The sequence below is a fragment of the Colias philodice genome, chromosome 29, assembly GCF_061535455.1.
Source record: "Colias philodice isolate Cphi_HAF_F1 chromosome 29, ilColPhil1 Martin Lab GWU primary, whole genome shotgun sequence".
NCBI classification, from domain to species: domain Eukaryota; kingdom Metazoa; phylum Arthropoda; class Insecta; order Lepidoptera; family Pieridae; genus Colias; species Colias philodice.
In genome coordinates this window covers 1,157,121-1,173,967 of record NC_143114.1, presented here as the reverse complement: position 1 = coordinate 1,173,967, position 16,847 = coordinate 1,157,121, and the positions used below count along the sequence as shown (strand labels likewise).

General features: G+C 34.1%; 1 protein-coding gene across 3 annotated transcripts; it reads left to right on the top strand.

Annotated features, from left to right (window-relative positions):
* The first annotated feature begins 1,163 nt into the window (after positions 1–1,163).
* Positions 1,164–15,597, top strand: LOC149475714 (serine hydrolase-like protein). Of its 3 annotated transcripts, none has more exons than XM_089712933.1 (6): positions 1,164–1,393; positions 7,080–7,211; positions 8,223–8,360; positions 9,482–9,632; positions 11,758–11,889; positions 15,291–15,597. In XM_089712933.1, exons 1-6 carry the CDS (start codon positions 1,345–1,347, stop codon positions 15,571–15,573), a joined length of 885 nt encoding a protein of 294 aa, XP_089569059.1. In that variant the 5' UTR covers positions 1,164–1,344; the 3' UTR covers positions 15,574–15,597. The 3 variants fall into 3 exon arrangements, with proteins under 3 accessions (XP_089569059.1, XP_089569060.1, XP_089569057.1); XM_089712934.1 differs by having other exon boundaries at positions 1,165–1,397; XM_089712931.1 differs by lacking the exon at positions 1,164–1,393 and adding an exon at positions 6,282–6,577.
* Positions 15,598–16,847: the final 1,250 nt, after the last annotated feature.

The window sequence follows — 16,847 nt, the reverse complement described above, 5'->3', positions numbered from 1 at the left end:
ATTAAAATTACTTTATCAGTTGAGACGCAGTAACAAGAATGTGGTAAATAATAAGGTATAGCACTTTTTAAAAGGTATTTAATTTTTTTCTGGACCGTAATCCTCAGGCTTAAAATGCAAACTGCATATTCTGGCATGTTGATAAATTTCACCCTTGATAGGCACTATGGACAGCCATTTATTTCTTTTTATTTCATTTTTGGAAAGCTGAAATACGTAAAACAAAAAAATATTATAACCTAATATTTTTAAAAAAAAGTATAAATTTCAATGTAAAAAAGAACAAACCACAATATGTGAGTGCAATACCGATGTCGTGTGTTGTTTCATTACTAGTATAAAAATTTTTAAAATGGTGTTCTAAATGTTCATCATAATATTGTTTAGCAATATATTATCGTCGCTATCCGTAAAAACCCATCATCATGGTTACCTTACTTGTTAAATTTGTTTGTTGAAAACTTGTTGAAAAATGATGAAAGTATTAGGAAAAGAACTTATTTAACATGATTGCTTAGTAAAATGATGATAAATTTGACGATTTTTGCCATTAAAATGATTCTAAACAGGTAAATGCATGAGTATTGAGGAATATTGTAAATAACGTAAATATACACTTGCCTGTGAAATTATAGGCCAGAATTTGGTGTCCAAAAACTTCTGCAATTTTTCACAATGCAATACATTATTAATATTCGGAAAATATTTATTAAATACGCAACAATATTAACTTAAATATTCGAAGCGACGCAATTTTTTTGACACTTATGTCATATTGTCAAAGTGAGAGTTGCTACAATTTTATTATTTTTACTACCCATAATCAGGGAATATCGCTTTTTAATAATTGGTTCAGATACTTATTTTATTTAGCATAAATAATAATTGTCTCATCCAACAATGCTTCTGAATGACGTTGTTGGCAATTTATCAACAAACTCATGTACAAAAACTAACCTTTTGCACAGAATATTACAGCATACATAGTAGCCTTGGGAAAACTTCGTATTAACAGTGGCAATACCAAGTTAGGTGTGAAAGTGATAGAACACAACAATTTTCTGGTTACACGTCAAATGTTCATACCGAAATCTCCAGTGTATAGATATAAGCTTCTTGGTTTACTGACGATAGTTGAACGTGACAACATATTATATTATCTATGGTGACAACGTCCGATTGCGCTTCTTTGTCACTCGTTCCGCGCTCTCGCTTGCACTTCAAGCCTTACGTGGAACGCCTCACAGCGAGGTAACGCGGTAACGCCGCATGAGTCATGTTTTTTTGTGCGTGCAGCCGGCGCTATCGAATTATAAGACGTTGTCACGTCCGAGAATGTAGAAAATGCGGCGGCAAAATTTTAAAGCACAAGGGAACAAGGCAAAGGAATTAGGTAGGTAAGTAAAATTTTAAATAACCTATTTTTAATCTTTGCAACTCGACAATACAATAATTTCATGAGTACCTATATAACTAAGTAGAATATTTTTTTGACCAAAGTAATTTAAAGTCGAAAGTTCGAAGGTCCGAAGGTTAGAAGGTCTTATAATATTACTAAATAAATAATCAAAATTAAATTATATCGGTACTAATAATCATGCATAATTTTATAATTAATTTTTATAAGTTGACAACAAAATAAAAATCGTATAAATTATAGAACCGTTTCTGCATACCATTACGAAAACTCGTTTTCCATTTCCATTTGAACAGGTTTTTTAAAAAAAATTTTTGGGAATGAATATGTACATATTATAAAACTTTATTTGTTTGCTTGAATGCGCTTATCTCAGGAACTACTTGTCCGATTTGAAAATTGTTTAGCAATTTTTCCTTTACCCGTGCTATATGACATTGCTTTTTAGTTTTTACTAAAATTGGTAAAAAGTGGAGTTTGAGTAGGTACTTCTGTATGGACTATTATAGTGGCGTCGTTTTGAACTTTCACGGAGAAGTAACGAAACTTGGTAATTTGGAAAGAGCAATATTGTAAGCAAAAATATCTGAACTGTATCGGAACCGAGATGTAGGTAGTATAAATAATAAATAAATAAATATTTCAGGACAATTTTCACACACGGCACGATCTGATCCCATACTAAGCTTTTGCTTGTGTTATGAAAACCAAATGGCTGATAAACATACATATATAATTTTTAAATTAATACATATAGATTGAAATTGACATCTTTGGTTTTATGGCATTCAAATGCTTTATAAATATAAATTTATAAAGAATAGAAAAAAATATCAATTTCAACAAAAAAAGGTCGTGTTCCATCGTTACAATATTGTATTCACTTGTAGCGACGACAAGCCAATTTATGAGTTATCGAATTTCAAGTGTAACGCTAAGAAAGTTCACACGGTAACTCATATATATATAAACAGTTCGTGCGCTATGCACAGACAGTTAAGGGCTTGTCGGGACGCGGGTTGGTCGCATTAGGTCGAATATTAATTACATACAATAAATATATGTAGTTAACGAAATATAACCTTTGCGTAGTTATTCATCTTTCATTACACCCGCACATAACAAGCCGGTGTCTACATTGGTGACTCCCGACAAAAAGTGAACATTATTATAGTGAATTGCATAGATTTCGTTTGTGTGATTATTTAATTTATTGATTAAATAAAAATTTAATTCAAAATGAATCCGGCAGTTCCAGTTAGAGCAATTTCGTCAGTGCAGTTTAACCTTCTCGAGCAGTTAGCACAATTAAAGCAGCGGGTAAACCAGCTGGAATGTGCAGGCTCGAGAGGCAAATCGTTTAGCGGTCGAGAGTACGGAAATCGCACGCATCGCTCCGCATCCCGAAGTCGCGATCGTGCAGGGATATCAAAACAGAAAAATCCCAATTGGTTATGTTTTTTCATTACTGCTTTAAGCATATCGCCAGATTGTACTATCGTCAACCTTGTGCGTGGCAGAAGCAGCAGGAGAGCCGACTTTTAATAATTTTACCAGTGTCTAAAAATAACCAATCCGCGAGTGAGTGTACTGTGTAGTGATTATAAAGTGTAGTTTAGTGTAATTAAGACATTTGGTACTAAGTTAATGACTTTAGATCTTAGTTTACGGCGACCGTATAAATGGTTATTTATTATCGCCAAGGTAACTCAACTTATGTTTTTGTTTATAAAGTGCAGATTTTTTTAGCACCCTAGGGCCGATGCATCGCTCGCACTTTAACGGACGCATCGGATACTCATGTAGGTTATTTTTCTAAGAATCTATCTAAGATTGAACGCAAGTATAGTACGTATGATAGGGAGTTATTTGCAATTTACTTGGCTATTCGTCATTTTCGGAATATGGTCGAAGGACGACAGTTAGCGGTGTATACGGATCACAAACCGTTAATTTACGCATTTTCTAAAGTAAATAGCGAGAAAGAGTTACCCAGACGTACACGACACTTGATATTCATTAGTGAGTTCACAACGGATTTGAAACACGTTAGTGGGCAAGATAATGTCGTTGCAGATTTGTTATCACGAGTCGCAACAATAAGTTGTCCCACTGTAATAGATTACGCAGAACTTGCTTAGAATCAACAACAAGATTCTTATATGTTACAATTATCTAATTCGAAAGACGCTAATAATAGGTCAAAGAAAATAATGTTACTTGAAAGCGGTACATTTATTAATAATTGTAATTTAGATAATGATAAAATTAGACCCTACTTGACTGATAAATTTCGACGTTTTGCATTTGATAGTGTACATAATTTATGTCATCCCGGAATAAGGACTACACGCAAATTGATTCAAAATCGTTTTTATTGGCCAAATATGATTCGTCACGTTGGCCAACGGGTTAAAAGTTAAAACATGCATTGAATGTCAACGATCGAAGGTTAATCGTTATACAATGTCAGGTTTAGGATCGTTTCTGCAGTGCGATAGGTTTGAACATATTCATGTTGATTTAATTGGACCTTTACCCACTTCACCCGAAGGTTTTAGGACGTATTGCCTAACCATAGTGACAGGGGGACGCTATGGCGTTGGCATAGGTCGCTTAAAGCGGCATTAACGGCTCGTTTATGCAATATATCATCATCTTGGGTTACGGAATTACCAACTGTGTTGCTAGGACTTAGAACAGCAGTAAGAAGTGATACCGGCATAAGCGCAGCAGAAATTACGTACGGAACAACTTTACGATTACCAGGTGATTATTACGATAAAAAATCGAGTTTAGAAATAAATAGCAGTCTTGAGTATGCAAGTAAATTACGAGACTCTATTAGGAAATATCAGTCAGTAGCTATTAGGCAGAATGAAAGACGGAACATATTTATTCACCCCGATTTGCAAAAGTGCGATTATGTTTTTGTAAGAAACGACGCAGTACGTAAGCCTTTACAACCAACATACGACGGTCCTTATCGTGTGTTGAGTCGAGAGGAAAAGGTATTTTATATTCAAATGACTGGCAGGAAAGTTAGAATATCTGTAGACCGTCTAAAACCTGCATATTATTTGAATGATGATAATGATACGACATCTGGGGCAGATACTAAGGTTCCGTTACAAATTCCAAGTAGCGAATTGTCTAATACACATACCACGCGTAGTGGAAGAGCTATACGATTACCAGTACGATTTAGGTAATAGTATTGTATTTGTAATTTTTTCCACTATTTTATATTTATTAGAATTACGATGATTATAAGTATTCATAAGACTTCATAGAAATGTATAATAAATACTTAGTAATCAACACATCGTATTTAATAAATAATAGAACTTAAGTAATTTTGAAACGAGTTCATTGTTTAACGTTTTAAGTATGGTATTTCAAATTTATGTTTGTGTTGAGTTTTGATTGTAATGTTTACTACTTAGAAATTTAAGTATTTTTGATTTATGGCTTATGAGTGTTTAGTAGTAGCCTTTGTAATATTAAACGATACAAGTGTAAAGAACGTATTGGGATTTGAAATGTTAATGTTACTAAGTGTTAATTGACGTGTAACAATAATCGCACGACACTTAGAAGACCCAACCGAGTTTTTGTAATAACATAAATAGTTTAACGAAATTAGGTGTTAACTGTTAACCACTTGTATACGTTATGATTGATTTATATTGTGAACATTTTTTATACTTTATATTGTAAACATTTTGTAACCTTATAGCGACATTTTATATACATCTGTTTATTGTTTAATTTTATTGTAAGATTTTTTTACTTGTATACCTTTTTTATTTTAAGGGGGGAATGATGTAGCGACGACAAGCCAATTTATGAGTTATCGAATTTCAAGTGTAACGCTAAGAAAGTTCACACGGTAACTCATATATATAAACAGTTCGTGCGCTATGCACAGACAGTTAAGGGCTTGTCGGGACGCGGGTTGGTCGCATTAGGTCGAATATTAATTACATACGAATATATATATGTAGTTAACGAAATATAACCTTTGCGTAGTTATTCATCTTTTATTAACCCGCACATAACAAGCCCCAACACACTGAAAAGTGTTTCATATTGGTTGAGATGGTTGTTAATTATTTCAAAAGATGGCGCGCGGTGTGTCCCTTAGACACATAAAACTGAAAGAATAGAATAAATTCGATTGCTCTGGCGGGTCACGAGTGGCTGATTTGGTCAGGCATCCGCCCCGAAATGGCGAGAAAGGATGCGGGTTCGAGTCCCGCCTCGTGATCGAATTTTTTATATTCTTTATAAATTTATACTTATATAGATATTTAACACCCAGACTCAGAGCAAACATCTATGTTCATCACACAACTATTTACCCCGGGTGGGAATCGAACCCACGACCTCTGGCTTGGAAAGCAGGGTCACTACCAACCAAGCCAACCGGTCAGTCAGTATGTAGTAGGTAGTAGTACATATATTATTGGTCATTTACATACATAGGTATTAGATAGGTGTCTTTTAATATTCTTCTGGATTTCTTAGGTTTTCGCTTTTGTCGCCGTCACCCGGCTAAATCTACTATTTGATTGAATGACTAGGCCGAACGTCGATTTAACAAGCGGCACTCAACGTCCAACAACGTTAGCAGATGGTATAAACATTAAACATAGGCAAAGGCCATTAAACAGGCAAATTGGAGATATCTCTTATATATAAAATTCTCGTGTCACAATGTTAGTCTGCATACTCCTCCGAAACGGGTGGACCGATTCTCATGAAATTTTCTGTGCACATCGGGTAAGTCTGAGAATCGGCCAACATCTATTTTTCATATGTACCACGGACGAAGCCGGGGCGGACCGCTAGTTTTACATAAAATACTTATTAGTAGGCGTTTTTCTGCATCCACGTGTTTATGAAGTAACTTTATACGCAGCGTTCTAATTAATTCAGTTTGACCTTTAACAAGTACCTTATTTTAAAAAAGACCTTGGTTCAACTCAAAAACCTACTCTAAGCCACTCTATTATGTAACAAAAATTAAATAAAATTAGTGCCATATTTCCTGATGTTAAAAATATGAATACTCGTGTTAGTGGCCAGTAAAAATGGAAAAATCAAGAAAAATAAGAAAAGAGTGGTCTATGAGCGTGCCGTGGGGTAAATTGGCGGGTGCGATATTTTTTTTATTTACGAAAATAGGTGATATAGGAATGTGAATTTGTGTATTTGTGAATATGTGATGAATTGTCTAGATCTGTGCTTCGAGTTTTTTTGTAATATAGTATAAGCTCCTTCGTACACAAGACTTCGGCGTAAGTAATTTTTATGATTAACTAGCTGGCCCGGCAAACGTTGTTCTGCCTTACTCTTATCACTTAGGGGTGTGAAAAATAGAAGTTGGTCGATTCTCAGATCTACCCAATCACACAAAATTTCATGAGAATCGGTCCAGCTGTTTCGGAAGAGTATGGTAACTAACATTGTGACGAGAGAATTTTGTACATATACATAGAGATAATTTATGGGTTAAGTTTCTAAATGGAAATCTTAGTTTATCCGATAAATGGCGCTATATTATTAATGTGATGTGTCTCGTGCGTTCGCAGCTAACTTCCGAACCACCATTAAGTTTGAATAGAACTGTACTTAATAATTAAAAAAACATTTCCAGGTATATCATGGGGCAGTCAGAGCAATCCACCGGTGTTAATGGTGCACGGAAAGCTGGACAGCGCGGCTACCTTCATTCCCCTGGCGGAGTTACTGCCAGACAACTTCTTCTATCTGGCTTTGGATTTGCCAGGTGACTGAATTATCACATTACTAGCTGCGCTTCGCGGTTTCACCCGCGTGGCTCCGCTCCTGTTGGTCTTACCGTAATGATTATAGCCTTCCTCGATGAATGGGCTATCTAACACTGAAAAAATTTTTCAAATCGGACCAGTAGTTCCCGAGATTAGCACGTTCAAACAAATTAAAAGGTTCAAATTAAATTTCTTTGCAAAAATGTCGTTACAAATTACAGATGTTTTAATTTTAATTACAATATTATGTGGCTAATACATTTTACCCATCGATTGGGTGTGCAAATATTAAAATAGAAAGCAAATTAGTACAATTATTTAAATGTACACACAAATAAATTTTCATAATTAAACGAACACACTATAATTTACATGATTATAAAATACATACTTAATTCAATTTACACTAATTCTTCAAAGTCATAAATTCTTCAATGTCATACTTACAATTGTTTCACCATAAACGGGAACATTGGACGAAATTCCGAACGACGAAAGAGGGCTAGACGGAATTAAGACCAAAAGCTGTAACGACACTTCTTGCTATAGTTGTAAGCCGTACAGCCAATACCCCGCTAGGGGACACGGGCCTTACTTTTTCTTACTAACATGTATTATATCTCTGTAATTGTCAAACCCTGAAGTTCGGGCACTCATAGGTTGGACTGGTCAAACCATAATGACTTTGTCAAAACCTAAATAAATGTAATACATATTTTACAAAACAATTATCGTCAGTCGTCGTCTAGCTGAGGCGTCTTAAGCGCGTGCGATGCCTATGCTGCGTTCGCCTACGCCCGAGACAGCTGCTGACTTCAGTCAAAGGGTGAAATTCAAATGTATTTCGAGGTTTGACCGATGGCTTTTGCCACACCTAAGATAAACCAGTCCTTCCGCGAAGAGATTGTGTTTCGTGATTTGACTATAATATCTACATTATACATTACACAGACAAAATCAAACCAAATTTTATTAAACAACAATGTACTAAATAATATAATAACTTTCAGGGCACGGAGACTCGGATCCCTTGCCCTACGGGATCCCAATCTCCATAGGTCACCAGGTGGAAACCATCAGACAGGTGGTAAAGCATATGAAATGGAAGACCTTCATCACCATCTCTCATTCATTGGGCATACATATCTGTGAGTATTCGTTGCCGTTGTAACAACAATAATTCTAACTTATACAGGGTGTCCCACCGTTGGTAGGTATACTAAGCTCAAGGAGGCTTAAATAGTTTTGCATACGCTGAGTACGTAAAAAATACTTATAAAATTCCAGACATATTTTTTTTCAAATAGATGAATTCTTAGAACTTATGTGTACACCCCTAACAAGCAAAAAATTGACTTGGCTAGTTTTTAGAACTTCACAAATAATAACGTTCAATAATATCAATATATTAAGTAAATAAAAAAAACTAGCCTGATCAAATTATGGGGTTCAATAGGTCATTAGTTGTTTGCTTTGTGAAAATAATCCTATTATTCAAATTAAAAAGTCATATTTTGGAATAAACGTTGTTCTATAAGGGAAAATAAAACAATTGAGTTTTCAGTTCACCTAAGAATGTAATACATCTTTGTAAATAAATTTCTGGACTGTCTACAGAACTTGGCACACATTTAGATCTCAATTCTTTTTCGACAATTAAGTCAACGATTGAACCTGGCTCCCAATTTTACATTTATGTTTTTGGTGGGATAAAGTATTACACGATAAATTAAAATGTCACCCGTAAACTGTCAAAGACGGGCAAAGAATACATTATTGAAATGGTTGTTAATACGTTATTCGACGAATAAGTTTTAACCAAGGATGGAAAAATCGGCCCTTAGTGAAAGGGTACATACATACAGCCTTTATTAGTCTTCCTCGATAAATGGACTATGTAACAGTGAACATAATATTTTTTTCAAATCCGACCTGTGATTCCTGAGTTTAGCGTATTCATTATTCAAGCAAATAAACAAACCCTTTTGCTTTATAATTTTAGTATAATATACTAGCTGCGTCCCGGTTTCACACACGTTTTTATTTTAATACTAGCGGTCCGCCCCGGCTTCGCCCGTGGTACATGTTTACGTTTTCTCTACATAAGAACCATCCTCGTACTTCCAGGAATATAATAAAAAAAGAATTATCGAAATCGGTTCAGCCGTTCTCGAGTTATGCGCTTACCAACACATTTTGCGATTCATTTTTATATATAAGAAGATTACAAACAGATATTTTAAAAATTATTATTTGTGTTTTCTTACAGCATGCTTGTACAACGCAGCATTTCCTAATAAAATAATAAAGATGGTGAACCTAGATCCAGAGCTAATTTTATGTATTATGTCTATAGCAACGGGAACTTTCCCTCTGTGGAATTATAATTTCTACGAATATTACTACAGCAATATGGCGAGGTAAGTTTCAATTTTTCTATTAGGTACTTCTTTTTTATCTGCATACATTTTTTTCAAATGATTTTTTGACATGTAAGTAGAGATTGTCTAATCTAAAAAAATGAACGCAATGAAAAAATGAACGCCCCTCCACTAAACTTAATTGTTTCAATGTGTGAGGACAAATAATTATTGAACCACTTTATATATTGTGTGCGCGCGGCGATTCTACTGCAAACTTTGACTGTCTCGCGTACTGATTTGTCAACTAATCGGGCGATCAGTTCAGGTGCCTAGCATTGTATGGCGGGGAGAGCGCGTTCTACGTTAAAATTGTTTTGTGGCAATACCAAATTACCACAAAACAATAATTTAAACACAGTCTAACCATATATACCTACATAGTAGTCTATTGAGTCTAACTTTAAACCAGGGATCTGTCACTTTAGTAGTTGTTTATGAAATACGACAAAACCAGATTGTGAACCCGCGCCTAAAGATAAACCCTGTCTAAAGTTTTTTGTGGTAAGACCAAGGTAAGACAGTTACGTTTTAATTTTTATTCGACACAAATTTTTAAATTATTATTTTTGAACTCGGATAATATCTAATATTTAACATTTTATAAGTAACTAGCTTCCGCACGCCGCTTCGCTTCGTGTTTTGATAAAAGGTAGCCTATGTTCTTTCTCAGTTCTAAAGATTGTCTGTGCCAAATTTCATCAAAATTGGTTGAGAGCTTGGTTGAGTGGTTTAAGCGGGAAAGCGTAACAGACAGACAGAGTTACTTTTGCATATATAATACTAGCTTTCCGCCCGCGGCTTTGCCCGCGCAGTCAAAGAAAAACGCGCATAGTTCCCGTTCCCGTGGGATTTCCGGGATTGCATCATTTTCCCGGGATAAAAAGTAGCCTATGTCCTTTCTCGGGTATCAAAATATCTCCATACCAAATTTCATGCAAATTGGTTCAGTAGTTTAGGCGTGATTGAGTAACAGACAGACAGACAGAGTTTCTTTCGCATTTATAATATGTACATATTAGTGTGGATTAGTATGATTTCGTCTCTGTTCTGTACTCTGATTTTTATTAAAACTGAAATATTGGTTGTATATATTCGAATAGTAGTTTAAACTAAGTTTAAGTGCAAATTTATGTAAGCTTGTACGTACAATATTATACACATGTTGATAGACGGGAGACTACAGTCCCACTAATAGGTATTATAAATGCGAAAATTTGTGAGGATGTTTACCTACATGTGTGTGTTTGTTACTCTTTCACGCAAATACTATTGAACCGATTACAATGTAATTAATTGAGCATATAGAGGGTAACTTGGATTAACTCATAGGATAGGTTTTATCCCGGAAATCCCACGGGAACGGGAACTATGCGGGTTTTTCTTTCTAAATGCGGGAAAAGCCGCGGGTGAAAAGCAAGTATTAAATAAAGCAAATACGAGTATAGTGATATTTGCTGTTATACTTTAAAGGCGCAATGTTTTTAAAAAGAAGTCCTAAGTATTTGTAATTCTATTTTGAATTTTGTAATAAAATAAAATTACAGATTATTAAATGTAACAAATAGTGTGATCAGATGTTAGGGTTAAAATATAGTGCAATACATTGCATTAAATGCGACTAAGACGTTATTTAAAAACACATTTTAAAATTTTAAATAATCCATACTAATATTATAAATGCGAAAGTAACTCTGTCTGTCTGTCTGTCTGTTACTCAATCACGCCTAAACTACTGAACCAATTTGCATGAAATTTGGTATGGAGATATTTTGATACCCGAGAAAGGACATAGGCTACCTTTTATTGCGAAATATGTACCACGGGCGAAGCCGGGGCGGACCTCTAGTACCTATACAATAAATCTGTTATTAATAGAAAGTTATTTAAATTTTCTATTTCTATGTTGATTTGTGTAGGTATGTAATTTAAATTTAGTATTTAAATTACCTAGTTAAGTTTATTTTGTTAGTAAATTGTATCTCTGTCGCATTGGGCATTGTCCTGTAATGGCATCTGATGTTTAAATAAATAAATTAATAAAAAAAATATGAAAAAATGAATATCCAATCAAAATCCAATAACAAAGTCTTACTCAAATGATTCAATATATTGTCTTTTTTAGTTCCAAAAATCAACCGGAATTGACGTACGAAGAAGCTTTGGAAATGATTCAACGAGGACGGAGAGTAAACAGGGATGATGCAGAGATTCTTTTATCAAGGAATTTGGAACACACTAGTCGTGGTAAATGTAGGTATGTAATCAATACATATAATAAAATTCTAGAAAAGTCGTGTCTGTACAATCAAAATATGTAAAAAAAAATGAGTAGGTGTTATTATTAAATCGATCCCAAACCCAAAACTGTAGTTAAAAAAATTTTTGTCTGTTTGTCTGTTTGTCGGTTTGTCTGTTTGTCTGTATGTTTGAACACGCTAATCTCAGAAACGGCTTATCCGATTTAAATGCGGTTTTCACTAATATATTGTGGTAATCTTCATTTAACATTTAGTGTTTATTTCATGTCAATCGGTTCGTAAATAAAAAAGTTATGACTATTTAAGTATTCTTCTTTTAGTATTCACGGCGAACATTTGCTAAGGCATTCTATTGTACACTGTACGATAAAACGTAAGTTATCTGTTTCAATTATTATTCCTATAAATGTCCAAGTGATCATATCGAGTCCCCAAGGGTGGGGGTGGGGGGTCAAATTAGAATTATGCTTACTTCTAGGTAAATTTTATACATAAAATTTCCTTTAAATTATGTCGTATTATATTTTTAAAACCCGACGCAAAAAGATGGGTGATAAGTGCTATGTGTCTGTGTGTGTGTCTGTTTGTGCCACGGTAGCTCGCTAACATGTAATCCGAATTAGATGCGGTTTTACGGATTTTTTGTTAGGCAGCATATTTTCCGACGCTGGTTCTTAGATAAAGTGTATCAAAATCGATTCATCTATTTATTATACCTAGGTATATAGGGGTAAAAGTGGGAATGAAAAAAACGAAAATTGTCAAATATACCTAAGTGATATATTAAATGAAAGTGAACGACCTATCAGTAACAATTTGTCAAATTTTATAAAAATCGGTTCATCCATTTATTTGATATAGGTATAAAAGTGGTAATAAAAAATGAATTTTGTCAAATATACTCAAGTGACATATCAAATAAAAGGGCATGACGTGTAAAGTATAATTAGACATATTTAATCAAAATCGGTTCATCCATTTATTATATATTATATATGGGTAAAAGTGGAAATGAAAAAAAACGAATGTTGTCAAATATACCCAAGTGACATATCAAATGAAAGTGCATAACGGGTGAAGTACACTTAATTATATTTTTATCCAATCCGGTTTATCCATTTGTTAGATTACAGCGGTAAAAGTGGGAATGAACAAAAATCGAATGTGGTCAAATAATATACTCAAGCGGCATATCAAAATATGAAAGTCCAATGTGTGAATTACAATAATTAGTCATATTTTATCGAAATCGGTTCATCCGTTTATTACGTTTAGGGCTTTTTAGGGGTGACAGTGGGGATAAATAAACCAAATGGAGCATCAAACGACAGGATATGACGTGTACACTGTACATATAGGTACAATTAGATATGGTTTACATCAAAATCGGTTCTCCCATTTACTAGGGGTGGAAAGGGAAGGGTTGAAAGTCTGTGAAAGAAGAGGGGATATGGGAGCGAGAGGGTAGCCACACCCTGGAAATTTTGAACTCTACTCAAAGCTACATAGGCCTGGCCCTTGGCAATATTTTTTCCTAAATATACCACTTCTTTTGCCACTGTGGTCCATTACAATTTGTGCACGGTTACGGCCCAACTTAAAAGATGTCAAGGAGCAACAAACTTATAGATATCAATATGATGTAGGAATGTAATATGGAAGTAGAGGTAGGTCTCGCTCACTTGAAAATATTACATGAAAATAAGAAACCGATAGGAATAAATAATTTTACAAACTTTCCGACGATCTTTAAAATTAAGTACGACTTTGTTTTTTTTTTTATAAATATTTAAAATGGTATTTATTTTTAAAAATCTTCGGGAAGTTTGTGAAATTATTTATTCCTTTTATTATTTATGCACTTTTCTTCGTAGCGTTGTTTTATTTTTTAATTTAATTTTTATTGCACGGTCTAAACGGTTTAGTTACTACAGGCGTGAGACAGGATTCAGGAAAGATCTGATTTGGATTTGATAAAAACTGAGTATCGATTAAGCTAATCAGTTGCTGCACGATACATTGTTAAAAACATCCATACAAGGAAGGAAGGAAAAGAAATTTGCTCCCCTCCCCCCTGGTGCCTAAAAATAATATGACATAATTTAAAAGAAATTTTACGTAGAAAATTAATAAGGCATTTATTTTTTTTATTGTTTAGCACAGTTTAGTAATAAATTTTACTAACAGATCTTTTACTTATTTATGGTAGTCCGTGTTTACTCAATAATTAAGTTAAGTAGTAACTATGTACTATGCAGTCACTATTCCACGCGGACGAAGTCGCGGGCACAGCTAGTATCTTATATATAAAATTCTCGTGTCACAATGTTAGTCTGCATACTCCTCCGAAACGGGTGGACCGATTCTCATGAAATTTTCTGTGCATATCGGGTAAGTCTGAGAATCGGCCAACATCTATTTTTCATATGTACCACGGGCGAAGCCGGGGCGGACCGCTAGTCATAGATAATATAATATACAGGGTGTCCCACTGTTGGTATACTAAGCTCAAGGGAGGTTATAGTTTTGCATACGCTGAGTACGTAAAAAATACTTATAAAATTCCAGACGCATTTTTTTTTCAAAAATATAAATTCTTAAAACTCTATGTGTACACCCATAACAAGCAACCCACCCAACTTTGCCACCAGCACGTGAGCTATCGTTTAAGATTATGTTTTCATAGACAAAATGTTCACATTAGCGAAGCGGTATATACCAGCTGCAGCAAGCTAGAGAAGAAAACATGGATTTGCAGGAAAAATTTAGCAAATAATTTTGACGTAATTTGGTTGTTTAAGTATTTTTTTACGTGATCAGTGCATGCAAATTGCAAAACAAACCCCTTCGCTTTAGTATAGGTACCAATAGTGGGTCACATTCACTATACTAGTAAGAGATTAACTGATAAGCTCTTTTTGCACTTTATGTTTGTGATTTGTCATATTAATAATAATTTTTAATCATCAAGCTAGAAAGTATATTATTTTTAAATGCTAATTTTCTAGCCATTAGGAGCCAGACAATCAACCAGAAGCTGTATAAATCAAGGTATCACTACATAGTATAAAACAAAGTCGCTTTTTCTGTCCCTATGTCCCTAGTATGCTTAATTCTTTAAAACTACGCAACGGATTTTGATGCGGTTTTTTGTAATAGATAGTGATTCTCATACTTCTTGTTATATAAGCTTGATTAACAAAAATTCGAATAATGTTGTTCATATTTCTACTTATTTAAAAAAATTATACTTGATGTTAATTAATTTCATCAACTTTATACACAATACATTTTTTGTTTACCAAAAAAAACAACGACATAAGTATTTTATTATCTTGTCATTACAAAAGTTGATATATTTAATAACTATAGGTACTTATTTATTCCCTTTTTTTAGGTTCAAATGGGACCTTTCTGCAAAGAAACCTGTCGTCATACCTTTTGATGGAGAAACTGTATGTTCATTGTGGGCCCTAAACGCTCCACCCATGTTCAATACCATATCATCAATCTCCTATGAAGGTGTTGATAAATACATGGAGAAATTAGAAAAAAATATTCCTGTTTTCATAAAAGTTCATTACACGGGTGACCATGATCATCATGTCACACAGCCAAGCGATTACGCAAGTGAAATAAGCGATTTTCTAAATACAGATTATATAAAATCGAAATTATAAATAAAACATTGTATACAGTTTTGATGGTATATTTAATTTGTGCCTCCTAATTAATAAACCATAATAAATATAATCGGAATGTAAATAGTCGTTGTGTTTTGACAGTTCCTGGTTTCCCGCGCTTTTTTCTGTCAATCTTCGTTGTGATTTTAGATAATGTAGTAAATTGTTTATGTTTATGTGTTCTACGTTTATCTGTATGTTATTTATCGACTTGTCCTTATTTACTTCGGTTTTAAAGTAAATTGACCTGGAAAGTAAAAATAAAATTATCAAATATAGAATTATTAGGTTTTTTAACTACATATTAACTTATAGATATTAATAACTAGCTGCTCCGCGCGGTTTCACCCCCGTGGCTCCACTCCTGTTGTCCATAGCGTGATGAAATACTATAGCCTATAACCTTCCTCGATAAATGGGCTATCTAACACCGAAAGAATTTTTCAAATCGGACCAGTAGTTCCCGTGATTAGTGCGTTCAAACAAACAAACTCTTCAGGTTTATAATATGTATTAGTTAGTATAGATACACTGAAAAACGTCAAAGTTGACATCATTTTAATGTAATCACTTATGACAGAGAAAGAACAAGTGAGAATTTTGATAAACACTGAATAAGAGTGATGATGAATAATATTATTACAAAACTGTTGTTCAGAAAAAAAAAACAGGTTTTTACCGTTTTTTGATGTATCTGTCAAACTTCTCAACCCATCTGTCAAAATCTGTAAACATCTCTTCTAAGCTGCTGAGATGCTGTTCCAATAAAGAATCTGAAAATATTAAATTAAATAAATTAAATACAATAATGATAAACTTTCTTAAAATGTGTTGAATGTGGAATATAAAAATTAATTTTACTAGCTGGATGTGCAAATAAATGAAAGTGCGCGCACGAGCAACTTTGTCTCCGCAACTATTTTGTCTCTCCCATCAATTTGTATGGGGAGTTGCGTCGCTACGTGCGCGCACTTTCATATACTAGCCCATAGGTGGGAGAGACAAAATAGTTGCGGAGACAAAATAGTTGCGGAAACAAAGTTGCTCGTGCGCGCACTGTCTAAGAGCCGGTGAAGGACTGACCTTCACCGATCTGATAACCAGATGAGATGTACATATTTATTATTTTTATCAAATAGCTCCGCTCCTGTTGGTCTTTGCGTGATGATATATGTATAGCCTAATAGCCTTCCTCGATAAATGGGCTAACACCGAAAGAATTTTTCAAATCGGACCAGTAGTCCTGAGATTAGCGCGTTCAAATAAACAAA